The sequence below is a fragment of the Anomalospiza imberbis genome, chromosome 1, assembly GCF_031753505.1.
Source record: "Anomalospiza imberbis isolate Cuckoo-Finch-1a 21T00152 chromosome 1, ASM3175350v1, whole genome shotgun sequence".
NCBI lineage: Eukaryota > Metazoa > Chordata > Aves > Passeriformes > Viduidae > Anomalospiza > Anomalospiza imberbis.
Window position 1 is genome coordinate 116,862,824 of NC_089681.1, and position 15,678 is coordinate 116,878,501.

Here is a 15,678-nt window from a genome sequence, read left to right on the forward strand (position 1 = left end):
TCATAAAAATAAATCAGTATACCTTCAAAACCCCTTGAAAATAACACTTTGACATAATGTGTTTATAACTTCAAGTAGGTGAGCAGTACTGCTGAACCGAGGACTGAATCTCTTTTGCTTGCTCAGAATGGGAGAGCTGTGGTTTCTGATGGCAAAGGAATAACAGACTGGACAGCAAGGTTTGCTATTAGGGAGTAGGATTGCTCTTTAAACTGCTAGAGATACAAGTCTCATTCATTTAATAGAACTAGACTATCAGAGAATGTCTATGAACTTTATAGTAACATCATTGGAAGAATATGTTGTTAATAAATTCAGATGCCTCACTACACATGGAATGTCTTCTATAAAGCTTACAGGCAGCCCTGTGTTTTCACAGATTCTTTACACGGGACAATGGATGGAGTGTTTCTCTTTGAAGATTTTGCTGTGGAAGACAGTAAAACCACGCAGGGCTATGATGCAATTGTGGTAGAGCAGTGGACTGTCCTGAAGGTATGTGTACAGTCTTTCTTCTTTGACTTTTTTTTGTAAATCAAAACACTCCAAGACTGTGAGACAGAGTCTCATGTACTGATCTGTGCTGCAAGAGTACCAGCCAGGCAGCCAAAGTGAAGGGATGCAATGTTGACAGCAGTGCCAGTTCACCACACTCTGGGTTTGTACAACACACTTCTGATCTTGACCCCATGCTTTTTTTGGAGGGTAGGAAATGTGAGTGACAGTGAACAATGAAACTCAGGGCTATCTGTCTCAAAATTACAGATGTCTGCTAGATTAACTGCACAGAGGATCTCCATTGTTTGTCAGGGCAACATGATCACACAAGTCATTGTAGCGTTACAGTTCTAAAGAAGGCAGCCCTTTAGGTAGGCCTGCTTAGCTGCAGCAGGAAAGCATGGAGAACTGCCTTGGCTCTGTTTGTCCTCCTTCATATGCTGAAAAAACTGCATATTCTGGATAGGCCCCTGGATAGAACCACTGCATATTCTGGATGGAACCACAACTTGGCCTTCTGCAAATCCAGGTACCCACGCAGATCAGTAGAAGCGCTGCTTAGGCCAGATTGGTCAGCACCAGTCTTCCACAGCAAATTGGATACACACAGTATCTTCTGTGTTTAAGCTGGGTTTAAATTCTTTGTGGCTTGAAGCAAAAAGAACATGGGGGTTGGTGAAAGAAGTAGTTGCATAACTTTTAGAAGGTTTTTTTTTTTGTTCTGTCTGATGTTTGCTAGAAAGAGATGGTGTGTATCTATAAAGGCAGTACCTGATCATTTCACTTGGAATGTATTGTAAAGGGTGTAAAATCCTTAGATAATCTCTCCTTTTGGCACACACATGCCAGAAGAACAGATTAAGGGAAAATGGGACAGATGCTAGAGTAAGTGTGTAAAATTCCAGGAGACTAAGATTAGGAGTTTTCTTATTAGATGATGATTTTGTAGTGCAGCAAGAAATGGCCAAATAGTAATGGCTACAAACACCTTGCAGAGTTGCAGAGTTAACAAGCTGTATTAATAGCAACTTTTCTTGTTGCTGATGTGTGTCTTAAAAATGATTCCTTTATTGCATTAAATGCTATTCTATTTATGACAGACTTGACTGTAAATTCTTGTTCATTTTTAGGGTCAAATTGCAGTGTTGCCACTCAGGAACAAGGTTTTGGGGTAATGACAGATGGTTTCATGAGTGCATTAGATCAGGGCTGATCAAGAAGGAAAATGTTAAGAAGCATTAATGTTTACCATGTGTTTAAAACTGTTAGGAAGTGAATAGCGGGTGAAACAGCAGGCATGTACTACTTCCTACTACTGTGTAAGCTGTGTTTGACAGCACCTTATTTCAGAAGGCTGTGTTAGCTCAGTAATTGTTCAGAGAAGAGAGTGGGCATGGTCAGTGATACAGACAGCTTCCATATTAGGAAGACTTTACATGTGTGTCCTTTCAGCCTGGAAAAGAGAAGAGTTGCAGGGAATGGAAGGGTAGAGAGCTCCTAAAACATGGGAAAGAGGTAAATAGGGATTGTTTGCTATCTCTTCCAGTATAAGAGCTAAGTGGCAAATGGCGCTTGTCAGGCCCAAGCAAACAGAGAGAGATTTCAGATAATTATTTATGCAGCAGATCTGTGGATCTCCTTTCTGGACAACGTTGTGGCTTCAGGAAGTTTAGAGGATCTTGTGTTCATTACAAGCATTTTAATTCAGATCAGGAGTGTCTTTTTGAAGTGAACCATCCTTAATATGCCTCACTTCACCTCACAGGATGGTCCCATAGTGCACAAACTGGATTTCTTTCGGTAGAAACGAAGCCAGACATGCTAAGTATGCAAAATATTTGGGGCATGCTTGACCCAATACATATCACTTTTCCTTAACCATCACTTACAGCCATGTTGGAAATAGCTTTCCGAGTTATAAACGGATTCCTGGCCAGAGCCAGTTTGGCTCTCAAAGAACCAATCCAGGGTTCTCCATCTCAGTAGGATATCGTAACAAAGTTAGGCATAATCTGTGTGGGCACAAGATAGCTTCTGCCAAGCTACGTGACAAGGATAATGGGGATCCTCTGTTGGCAGAGTGCTGACCAAAACACCAGGATGCAGCAGAAGAGTATTTTCTAGCAGGGCCCTTTGAAGTGTTAGAGGCCTTGTAGGTGGAGTATCATTTGCTTTCAATTCTAGCAGTTCCATGATGGGGAGCACAGCTGGACAACAGATTAAGGAATGAACCTTCCAGTGGCATCTGGTGTGTCAGGAGATGCTGTACTGCCACACACCATGTCTTTGTGAGGGCTAATGCGGAGAATCTCCTGTTCCAGACATAAGATTTGGGATGTGCAATTTCAGAAACTGACTGATAGCATGTATGGGGCTTGTCAGTGTGATCAGATTATTCTCTGTAATTAAAAATTTGGATGCTGGGTTTTCCCTGGCAGTTGCGCTCTTCTGAGATCCAGTGTGTCTGTTCTGTGGGCATTATGAAAATGTTCTCCACCAAGCTGAAAGTGGAAGAATGTGGGGAAGAAAAGCTTTCTGAAGGAAGAATGTTGAGGCATTAGGGAAGTCTTGCAAAGGTCTTACCTATTTAGAGAAAGAGCAGTGTCGGCCACCTTGGTTTTCTCCTCCTGCAGTTTGAATAACTGCCAGGATATATCTTGCCTCATGCTTTCTGAGACATAATAGGTGTAGGTAGGTAAAGTCATGGAATCAGTGAACGGACTGGAAGCTAAGGGATCTGTAGGCACTTGCACAGTATTCTACCCAGAAGACCAAGTGTTAAACCTGGTTGGAATTCACCTTTATTTACCATCAACATGGAATAATGCAGTGGCAGGGGAAAGGGACTGTAAAATGGGGAAGGAGACAGAGTTCAGTGGTGACAGAAGATGTCCAAGAGCCAGTAAAGGCTTCTTGCTGTTAGAAATGTTGCAAAGTATAGTTTTTACAGAGATAGTTATGGAGCAGTGGAATGACTCATTATGTAGATGATGTTTTTTTTTTTTTTTTTTTTTTTTTTTTTTTTTTTTTTTTTTTTGGTTTACATTCAGCTCTGATCTACATTAACATTTTCTGTATGTTATTTCAATTTCTACCAAGGCAGTGGAAGAAGCCCTGATGGGTAGCATGGCATAAATGTATATAATTTATTATTATTTATTTTAAATTCGTATTAGATTTGGTTATCTGGATGAGCTTTGGTGTTATTCTGATGTGGTCTGAAGTGAATGTAAATTTATTGTGCTGTACTAATTAAGAAGAAGAAGAAACAAACAAAAGAATCCCAGCCACAACAGAAAAAGCTTTTTTAGAAAGGGAGACATGTAGCATGTATCGATGCCCTTTAGAAAGAAAACCTTTCTAAATGAAAAGGTAAAGGGCTGCTGTTTAACCATTAACACAAAAGAGAGGGGTTGGCACACCTCTTAGCAGGGAAAGTGCTGCCTTTTTAATTGCTAAGGCTAATAGAGAAAACAAGCTGAACAGTGTGATGCACTCAGTATGTGTGTAAAATGTCAGTTTGTAGAGGATGTAAAGCTTGCAGCTGTCACAGTATGTGGTCCCGCCAAGCAGCAGACAGGATGTAATAGCTCTGAGTAATTTAACTCTTTCTTCTCAAAAGTAGAGCTGTGGTATCCTCTACAAATGACCACAGGACTTGTTATGACAAAATGCTGCACTCGTCCTTATCACTTTAACTCTAAAAATGTCAGGACATATTATTTCCACTGCAGTCTCTGAGATCTGGCCCTAAAACTTGTTTGATGGTTTTAATTCTGCTTGTGTAGGCAAATGTGGGTAGACAGTTCTGATTAATCAGAGCCTGTATGATTTCCATCTCCCCAACTCTAAATCTGTCACCTTCCCTTCCCCATTAAACAAGACCAAGCAGCTAATACTGTCTTTAAAATAGAGTGCTATAACATTTATTTTAGATTGCTGCATTGTTCTGCCTCTGAAGCTGTGTTTATTTTGAAAATATTGTCCTTAATTTACCAGTATTTTCTCATTAAAAATCTTGAGCTGCTGATTCATCATTTTGTATTTGCTGCAATACCATACCTTTGGTGTACTGACACAAATTAAAATCTCAAATATTTTGTGGTGTTGCCATATATTGTGGTGTTGCCATTTCCCTGGCTGACTTGAATGGGGTCAGTTTCCACTGTAGACATGGTAAACCTTTTAAAGTGCGACATAACAAAAGATTTAAAAATTTATCTGTGCTGAGCCTAGGTTGCAAGTTGCCTTGATGTAAGCCTTGAAATAAATTCTCTGGAAATAAGGATTTGATTTGTCTGTAAATCTGATTTAGGTCATATGTCAGTTAAGCCATGTTCTGCTGTCTCTGGCCATGGGAGAAGGGCATGACCAGGTCAGCCAAAGAGCTGATGGCAATGGGCATGAAAAGGGGAGTCATGTGTGTGACCCTCTTTACCACTCAAAGGACAGATGTGCTGCCTGGGCAAAAGATTTCAGCAATGTCTGTTGCTGAATTCTTGTTGCTTTTTAAGAAGAGCTGAACAAAAACCTTCAGGAGCCTCTTATCTTCCAAAGTTTTTTATAATTCTTGTTTCATTCCTTTATATGAGGTATGAAAGCCACATATATACATATATATTTGTCTGCTGAACTCAGTAGACATAGGTTTAAAATCAATTAAAATCCACATGATTAAGTTCCATAGGGTAATCTTTTAATTGGTTTTGATGATTAATGTAGTAACAAAATCTAGAAATATAAAATTGGAACATCCCTGATAACTTCTTGTGGCTCTGGTAGCATTGAACATTTAACAAGGTGAACGCTTCTTCCATGGGAGTAAAGGGTACTTGAAATAAAGAGACTGAAAATTCAGCACGGTATGGATTAAAAAATCCTTCCTAGCTGTCACAGTTTTCTAAGAATTAGTTCTCTGCTCACCCATAAAATCTTCAAGTGAAAAGCAAGCATCCCAGATCTAAACCACCCACTTAAGAACACGCTGAGAAAAAGTATTTCAGTCCTCTTTTATACTTCCTATAAAAGCATGCAGGGCACATGTTTCTCTTGCCCAGCAGCTCACTCCAGCTGGGCAGTAGTGCCCTGGGTAGTGCATCTGTGTGAGCATGTTGAGGGGTGTGGGAGTGGGTGCTGGGACCCCGAGGCCGCACACAGAGCCCGCCTGTGGGCGAGGGGCAGCGCAGCGCTCGCCTTCCTGCTGTGCGAGCCACTGGCAGTGGAGGGTCTAGGCTTCAGCTGCAGTGCTTGCATGGAAATAGACCATTACTTGCATAACTGGGGAGTGGTGCACAAAGCCTTTTGGTAAAAGCCACTGTTGTTTGGGAATGAATTATAACCAAAGGGAATTGTGTCAGGGAAGCTGCCTGGGGATGATTACGCTGCGTGTCTAGGGCACACTGGAGTATGTAAATTCTCAGTTAGTGGTTCTTTATGTTGTTTTTTCCCCTCGGAGAATTGATGGGCAAACAGTAAAATCAGTGCTTACCTTAAGGTACACTTCAAGTGTTGCAGGAATTGTGAAAGTAAAAATGCCACAATATTTGAAGAAACTGTACTAATGGATTGCTAGATCGCATTTATTTCTTGTGTTTCATGGATAGTTACGTGGAGTTGTTTCATCATTTTCTACATTGTCTGTGCAGTGGTGAGTTACAACACACCTCATAGGATGTTTCCTGTGTGGAGAGCCCTCTGTGTCAACACATTCACGTTGTCCAGCTTTTGCAGCTGACCCTGTGCTTCTATAAATGCAGAATTGTGTTGCTGTGAAAGTGTACTTATGTGTTACAGGTGCATGCAGTATCAGGAGCACTGATGTTTCTGTTAGTATATATACATGCTAGAAAATAGGATTTGAATCCACATAAGTCACTGAGAGAAGCAGGCATTGTGGGCACAGAGGGTTTTTTGGTTGTTGTTTTCATTTTACCCTAGATGTGGAGCCAGCTGTGAATGCTACTCGGTACACACAGTGCACACAGCATGTGTGTGTACTGAAATTGTGACTGGATACATCTGAATTGCAGAAACACTCTCTTAAACATGATGCTGCCTCATATAGTGTTACAGCCTTATTATGTTCTCCAAAATATTTCACACTGCAGGAATTCACATATATATTAGTAATTGTAAATAACTCTAAATTACATATGCCCAGAATATTGAGGGGAAAGCCTGCCTGTGGATTTATTTATTACTCTTTTTTTTTTTTCTATTACCTTTCCAGTGAGGTCCCCATTTGGCAGCTGCTCTTTGTTGGTCAGTGACCCACCTGCTTCCCAAAGCTACTGATGGTTTCCAAGGATGCAGGAGCCATCCCACAGCCCTCTGCTCCACAGATAATGGATGTGTAGCAAGTGTCTGCCAGCAACATGCTGTGGTGTGTTACACATGGAGATTCAGGAGCAGCTCAATACTAGAGGAACAAAGTCCAACTTTTTTATTGCTGAAGCATTTGTGAAACTTCCCTTTTGCTTCCAATAAATGTTTTTAATGGTTCAGTACTGTTACACTGTCAGCAGAAATTATCTCTTGGAAGAAGTCTGAAAAGGAAAAAGGCAAATAATTCACAAATTTAGAGCTTGAATTTAGTCCCCGTGTCAGCTGTGTTACTGCAAACATAAAACGTTTGCAGCACACTTTTACTGGGTCATTCTTGCACAGTCCAGGTATTCAATTTCTCTCGTTGCATTTTCTTTCTTTTCCACTAAGGTGCGAGTCCTGCTTTTGCCACTTCTATTTCCTCCCTTCAGTGCCCAGGGACAGAAAAGCTTTGGCTTTGGCAGAGCTGGAAACTGGTAGCCAGCCTTGGCTGGGAGCGCGTGGTGCCGCCCTCGTGGCGCCCTTGTGGCACCCCTCTGTTTTTTGTAAGGAGCTGAGTTTGAATGCAGTGCCCATTTTCTGCAACAAACAGTAGGTTACACTTTCAAAGCAACTTGATTTTTTTTTACTTCCCATCCTCTTTGCCATCTGTCAGTAAATTTTGGTATGCAGTCTGTTAGGATTTACTGATAAAGGTTTTATTAAGATTTATTTAATGGGACTTTTTATCTACCACTCTTTAATCCATGTTGGAAAAAAAATTAAATAGCGACAATCCATAGCTGGCTTGTAACTAAATCACATTCACTTAGCCCAGGAAAGAATGATTTCTGAAGAAATTCTGTCTCACAAGAGCTTAGTAGTTGTCTTTGTTTATTATCTTGCTGTGGTTAAAATTGCCGCAGTAGGGGGGGGAAAGAAAAGAAAAATTGTTAATGCAGTTGTTTGTGTGGCTTGCCCTAGATATTATTCTTATCATTTTTTAATTTTTTTTTTCCTCCTAATGAGCAGAAGCAACTGTGAAAGGAAAAAAATGCTGGAAACAAACAACACAACTACAAATAAAAAGAATTCTTTTCATGTGATGCAAGTCAAGGGAAAATCCTAGCTCAATATGCTCTGGCTTCTTGACACTCAAGGTGTGATCAGAGATTACTTATCATCCACAGGAGAGTGGGAAGCAAGTTAATTAAAATTTTCCACCCTTTCAGTGAATGAAATGTCTCCCAGTTTGAGATGCATTGTTTGAACACTTCTTTTTCAGGAGAGCTCTGGCACATTTCTTTTCTCTTTCTACTGGTGTTCAGATCCAGTATTTGCTAGTTAGAAAGAGCATTGCACTTTTATTTGAGGAATGGTGTGCTTGAAATTTCATTTCTATTGTCTCTAATAACAGCAGATAAAATAATTACTGTATTAAATGTAAAATGAGTACAAGATCACTCTTTTCCTCTGCACCCATCCCCCAGTGTACTGTTTGTTTAGAAGCATTTTTGCTTCAGAAAGCATTTAATATGACACCAATTAAAGGTCTGTATAACTGTGACTCCTGCTGGCACACAAATTCCAGTCGTGGGATAGAATTACAGCTGATGATTCAGGAGGGGGAGGGAGAAATAATTTCATGTGGTCTTAAAAAAAAGCTTCAATTATCTGTATTTGCAAGTCAGAAGTTTGAAGCCCATGTGGATTAACCTGTTTATTTTGGAGTGACTCCTTCCTCTTGTCTGTCATCTTCAAACTCAGCCAATTATTGGGAATAGTCTATTCCCCAAGGACCTGGAGATGAGGTGCAGTGTCTGACTCCAGTGAAGCGTCGTGGAGTTGGCGGGAGCTTGTTAAAGGGCCTGAGGAGCTCAGAGGAGGGAACACCTGTGCATCATGTACACACCTCCTGCCTCCAGACAGCCCAACAGGCACACTGGGGTGTTGGGTACCAGCACACGGGAAAAATAAGAGCTCATCGTTTTGAAACCACTGTGTAGAACTCTTTAAATAGGTTGGTTGTTTTTGATTTTTTTAAACTGCCACATTAAAAAAAAAAAGTTTTTTTAGGCCGAATTGACTTACATTTATTTTCTGGTAACTTTACCCTTTCGAATGTGCTTACCTGCTTGTTTCCTTTCTGCACCACTGGGTTGTGAAATACACCATCATCTACTGCAGGTGATGCTTAATCCTGACAAGTCAGACAGGTCCAAAGCCAGTCCTGTCTCGCTGCTCAGAGCCTGCAGGGACAGGGGGCTGTGGCAGGAGTGATGGCATGTCCCTGAAACAATTTGGCTTCTGCAGCAGCCAAATGAGCTCTGCATGATATTGATGTCCTTCCTCATTGACATAATTTCGCTCTGATTTCTGACATTCTTTGCACATCCTGATGCAAGAAGAAGGTTCTTCCTGCTAATCACCTACCTCGGGCAATGAATTCAAAATAGAAATCCTCTTTACAACACAAGATGTTCCTCAGGGCACAGACAAGCTCTGCTGTGCCAGTCTTTCCTGATCTGCTTCCTTCCTCTAAATGAGTGAGCTCCTTCTGGTTTTTCCTCTGCAAACACTGTTTGATGGAGGGAATGTCCTTTTATGTGGCACCTCATGAAGAGCTTGTGATGGTGGATGCTCTGACCTTTTTCTTAATCATCATGTTGCATATTTTCATCTTTATTTTTTGAAGGCATTGTTGACCAATCTCATAAATCTCAGTGTGTTATTAATACGCCTTTTTGAGACATTACAGCTTAAAGGCATCTAGATATGTCATGATTTTTTATTACCCTTGGACACTCTATTTTAAAAACTGAAAAGAGTGCACAAATATCTGTCTTCCAGAGGGAAGTGGGAGTCAAAGGAGACTCTGAATCTACCACGATCACAGCTGCAGGATGAGTCCTGATTGCTCCAGTAGACATGAGTTAAGGGCCGTGTGGTATTGCCCCCCTCTCACTGGGTGTCTCATTCCGCTCCCAGAGTCACAAATTCCAGTTGGTACAGGGTGATGTTTTAAAGTAGCACTACCTCTCTAAGCCCCCACAAGCCTCTGTACAGAAGTAACATTAGGAGTGTTCTCTTGTGGACACTTTCTGGGGTAGAGATTTAAAACATTTTCTTTTTAAGCAGGACTGATACGGCTTCTTCAGCTATTTGCACTTGTAGTCATGATCGGGTTTTAATAGGTATAGTCAGGCAGCCATTCAGTTATAAAGATATAAGTGACCTAAATTACTTTTGTTAGAAGAAAGGAACAGCTGAGATTGGAATTCACTAGAATACCTTGAAATAACTACAGGACGATTTGGATTAGTTCTGATCAAGCGACTATTTCATTACTGTGGAACAAATGGATTTTTTGGAGCTGCAAAACTCTTGAGTCTTCCCCAGTGTTGCGAATTGGCAGTTAAAACTCCTTACATGAACATGAAACCAGTGTAAGTGCCTGAGCTTTTTGGCAAATGTAATTGTTATTCCAATCAAATTTAGTTATATTTGTAGAGACTGGTAGTTACAATTTGTCTGCTTTTTGTTTATTAAAATTAAAAACTAGTAAACATGCTGTAGCATCTATTCATTAAATTACTGGCAGTCTTGGCAATTAGACACCTCACTGGAATAATCTTTGTTGAAACCACCAGTGGTTCTTTCTGTGTGGATTGCAAGGTCTGCTATTTAGTTGAAAGGGAATATGCAAGGCTCTGCTGGGTAAATGTGCAGCAGGAGCCAGACTCCTGCACTGAAAGGCAAAGCTTTTTGTCTCGCCCACAGATTTCCTGATTCAAAATAAGAAGGCAGCAATGCGTATTTGTGGGCGATAAAAGGAAAAGACTCATACTTACCTTTTTTGTTGCTGTTGATGGCTATTTTCCTTTTGATCCATCATGGCAGAGTAACACAACTGATTTCAGTGCAGATAATTCAGGATTTGCTGAAGCTTAGACAAGTGCACAATCCAAGCAAAGCAATGCTGTCATTTTTTAACTACTTGAACATAATTTTTCTTGGGAGGAGATAATTGATTACATACAGTGAATTTATCCTGTTCAGATCTGGAACGATCTAAAGCTAGATGGATGAGTCAGGCAGTGTAAGAACAAGATCACAGATGTTTACCATTTTAAACAAACTCCTTTAACAGGTTGGGATGTATGGGCAGTCAGGCATTTGTCTCATGTTTTTGAACGTTTGCCTTCCTGCCTAGCTGAACATAAAACATGACCCACTTCATTGCAAAACCCCTTTCTCCCTCTGAGAAAACCCACACATGTATTTTTTCTTGGGTTTTTTTTTGGTGTCAAGCTGAATGTCGCACTCCAAGTGATGATGCCAACTGTTGCTTTTCCTTCCCCAGGGAGTTGAAGTGCAGACAGATTATGTTCCGCTGCTGAATTCCCTTGCCATGTACGGCTGGCAGCTGACGTGTGTGCTTCCCACTCCCATTGTGAAGACAAACAGGTAGGGAGGGGTGGGTGCTGCCTTTTGGCCAGGGAAGTTGCTGTACAAGCACCACAGTCTGCACAAGCAATTCCCTGTGCAGTCAGCGTGGATTTCCTTGCAAAGCCTGCTGCAGCTGCTCTCGGGGTTTTCCGAGCATCACCAGCCACATGTGGCAGGAAGCACATGTCTGGTGGGCAGAAAGACTGCAAGGTGGCAATGTGGTTTCTGCATTAATTTTCTGGGTGTTGCTTCTGTCCCTCTGTAAACTCCATGACTAAAATTCCTGCTCTGGATCTTCCAGTAATGTCCTTTAGAGCAAAGACAAAACACGTGATAATGTTTGGAGTGAGATGTTGTCTAGCTGAAGAAAAGTAATTTTATTCTTAATAGATGTCTGTCTAATGCTGCTGATACAGTCTAGCTGAGTAGAACCCTGTGAGAGTGACACACTCCTCTAGTAGCCTTGTGTGCAGATATAATAATTCTGTGGTCTACTTTGCTATTATTTATAGTCTCAGTTTTAAAATGTAAATGCAAATAACTTAAAAATAATCTTCATAACTGGTGAAAAACAGTCATACCAGTTGTTAATAACGAAGATGGTGCATTCTGAATTTTCACTGGTCAGGACTGTATTTATTTGTACATATACACTAATATAATCAGTCATGATTTTTTATCTTAACAAATAATGCCCAGCTCTTTATGAGATTTGGATGAAGACTACTCCTACACATAAAAACCTAGAAAGTAAAAGGCCATCTGTGTTGGGGGAGAAACTGTATTTAAGTTTTACATAAATGTTTAAATGTAAGAATGAATAGAAAATCACAGTTACGATTTGTAATCCCTGACTCTTAAAGATACACACATATATATATAATTTTCTTCCAGCTTTCTGTATCTTGAGTACAGAGTCACCTTGAGTAATACCTTGAGTAACAGAGGTCAGTGCAGAAGGACACCCACCTGGTGGTTGTTCTTCCTGCCATGCTGCAGACCTACAGGGAGCACCCAGCCCTATTCCATGCCAGAGCCCCAGGAGGGAGGAAAGGAACACTCCGGTGTTGCTGAGACACTGGGGCTCTTGGGTTTCTTCCTTTTTGTTGCAAGCGATTTATTCTGTTTACACACTAATGCTAAAACATTCAGCAACACTGTGTCATAGGCTGACAGGCTCTGTCAGTCTGAACATTCCCCTCTCCTGCCCCCCAAAATACCAGGCTTCTCTGAGACGCCAGGGACAGGCAAAGTGAGGATCATTCTTCATTTTGTTCTTCTTTGACCTGCAGAAATAAATGACTGAGATGGATTTTTGCTTTGAATGATGCTGGATGTGTATTTAATTCATTCTCAGGAGTGTGCATTTGTTTCTTTTCAGAGAGGGGAATTTATCTACAAAGCAAATTGTATTTCTTCAGAGACCTTCTTTGCCCCAGAAAGCAAAGAAGAAAGAATCTAAGGTAAATAACCTTGAGTTTCTGGTTTCTTTGGGTTTTGCTGGTGGTATTTTTATATTGAAATTGATTTCCTGTAGAAGTAAAATGGCCTATTCAATGTTTATGTGATACAGTAGCAAGACAGAAGGAATAGAACGGTTCAAATGAAAGAAACAAAAAATGCTTAAATTATGTCAAAGCTCCTAGATTTCATTCTCTGTTGAACTCAGAGCAGCATAAGAAATGCAGATTTTTCTTCATGTAAAGCAGCCATAAACATCCATTTATTCCTAAAATTCTCTCATGTTCAGTGCCTGTAAGATGGAACCAACACTATTTTCTCTCACCCATTTTTGTTTAAACTGCTCTCTCATTCTCTCTCTCTCTGTTTTGGTAGAACCTTAATTTAACCAAGAAAAGCCTCTAGAATCTAGCTAAATTATCCAAAGGCATAGCTGACAGCTCATGATGTATGGATGTGGATGCATGTTATGTATTCCCACTTCCATTTTTAAACACATAGCTGTGGGAACACCTGCCCAAACCTGTCATGCCATACAGCTGAAGAGAGAAATACAGGGACTTGAAACAGTGTTTACTACAGAAAGGCCTTCCTACAGTGGTCAAATTTGCCTTGCCCTTTCAGTATGCAAGGGATCAGAAAAGCCAGATGAAGTATGGAAAAGATGTCTGGAACTACGTGTCATGAGGTTGCTGACTCGTTTTTGTTGTGGCTCTGTGGGCTTTGGGAAGTGCTGCCAGCCCAATGTCACCACAGGAGTGGGCACTTGAGGCCATGCAGAGCTGAGCTGCAGCAGGAGATTGGAAATGCTGAGCAGAGCTGAGCACCAGGAGCATTTTACCCAACAGTTTAGATAATTGCAGATAGTTTTCATCTATGAAGCCCTCACTGTTTTGGAGTGTGGTTCTGTGAAAGTTGTCTTTTTCATACAGTGCAGACCAGGGGAGTGTTTGAACTGACTGAAGCAGGAGAGAACTGCTGGGAGTGTGACTGATGTAGGATTTACCCTCTCTCATTAGCAAAGCTGGAGCCCAGAACACTTTGTGAACTTGTTACAAAGCCCATTTTCTTTGTTTTCTCTCTCTGTTTTCAGGTGATTAAAGGGATCTTGGCATGAGTGTTAGAATGCCTGTATTTGGTCATTCTTTTCCTACCACTGTGTGTGGTTTTAGTGGAAGGGATGGGAACCCATATGTGGTTGTTCATCCTCAAATAGAGAAAGAAGTATGATGCTGATTTCTTGTATTATAATAACACATACATACCATCCAGATGACTTAAAACTTTGTTTAAATCTTTTTCATTCCGGGTTGTAAAAACTTTTTAACTATGTCTGGTTGACAAAACAAAGGACTCACTCGTTGGCAGTGTTAAATATACAGGCATATATGAGGGCAAGAATCACTACAGCACATTTTCATACCAAAGGTCAGGGAAGGATGACATACCTTGATTATAGCTCTGTAAAGGGATGTAAGACTGGTTCAATGTCTGCAAGTGGTTGTTGTGTCACATCAAAGGTGCCAACCCAAGCATTTGATTAAAAGTTGCTGAATATTCTGCACATACAACATCCCAGGTTCTCGGGGTGGTTTTTTTTAGCTTTTAGCTATGGCATGTCTAAAATGTTTATAGATAACCCTCAGAGGAGGAGGGAAATAGGATGATAACATTAAAAGGAAATTGCATTGATGGAAAATGTCCTGTCCTATCTTTGCACATCAATGAACTGTTGTTCAAGGTAGTCAGAGGAACAGAAAAGGAAATACTCAAGGGTGGTATAACTTCTCTCGTCAGTGAAACGTACTCCTATTTGTGTAATATTCAATCGGGGATGAAGTAATTGTGTTCATTCACTTTATACAAAACTGATGCTTATTTCAGCAAAACTGGCTGAATGCATTTTTGTGAAATAACGGTGTAAGTACCTGACTTGAGTACATGTACGCACACTCACAAAGTCTCCTACAGCTGGATCTTTATCACATTTAGGGCCCTGATCTTACCTTCTGTCAGTAAGAGCTTTGAGTTAAGTGGAGTAGTGGGTACCCAGCCACTTCTGCAAATCAAAGAGGAAAAAACTCAGGTGTCTGAATTTTAAACAGCAGAGCTCTAGAACTGAGATGTTATCATTCCTCTTTCTCTAAACTGCAGTGCTATTGTAGTGAAAGATAACTTCCTTTAAGTAAAACCGAGAAGAGTTTTGTGAAAGCCAGTTTCTTTCTTTTCCCCCTCCACTTCTCCTTTTACATTAAGTTCTGGCTACCAGGAGGAAAGAACATTGTTCCAGCCTTGTAATCTAATAAAACGTTTTGAATGGCTTTTTGATTAAGGAATAAATAGCTAGATCAAAAATTTATGAATACAAAATGTTTTGGCCAACTTCAGCACAGACCCAGTTTCAAAATGGCTTTTTTGAACATGGCTGGGTTTGCTGAACATTCTGATGAAATTATTTATGCCATCCAAATATTGCCTCCTAACCCATTCCTGAACTTCCATCAGCAGCTGACACTGCTGAAAAAATGGTTGTGCACATTCAGAGGTACTTAGCAAACTTGTGTAGGATGGCTTAGCAGAGGCTTGGAACAATGGAGCAAGTCCAGAAGAGGCCTTGAAGTTGGTAAGGGGATTGGAGCACCTCTCCTCTGAAAACAAGCTGAGAAAGTTGGAGCTGTTGAGCTTGGAGAAGAGAAGGTTGCATGGAGACCTCACAGCAACCTTCCAGTATCTGAGGGGGCCTGCCAGGAAGTCGCAAAGGGACGCTTTGCCAGGAGGTAGTGATAGGACAAGAGGTAATGGCTTCAAACTGAAAGAGGGCAGGTTTAGATTAGATGGTAGAAAGAAATTCTTTACTGTGAGAGTGGTGACACACTGGCATGGGTTGCCCAGAGAAGTTGTGGGTGCCCCACTCCCAGACAGTGTTGAAGGCCAGGTTAGATGGAACTTGGAGCAACATGGTCTTCT

At 40.8% G+C, this 15,678-nt stretch overlaps 1 protein-coding gene across 3 annotated transcripts in view; it reads left to right on the forward strand.

Annotated features, from left to right (window-relative positions):
* The window catches only part of RFTN1 (raftlin, lipid raft linker 1), a 96,399-nt gene that overhangs the window by 77,549 nt on the left and 3,172 nt on the right, over window positions 1–15,678 (forward strand). For all 3 annotated transcript variants that reach the window (XM_068207625.1, XM_068207634.1, XM_068207620.1), the window contains 3 exons: window positions 380–495; window positions 11,165–11,268; window positions 12,632–12,713. In XM_068207625.1, the coding sequence (XP_068063726.1) occupies window positions 380–495; window positions 11,165–11,268; window positions 12,632–12,713 (302 nt within the window). The remainder of the gene's footprint in view (window positions 1–379; window positions 496–11,164; window positions 11,269–12,631; window positions 12,714–15,678) is intronic.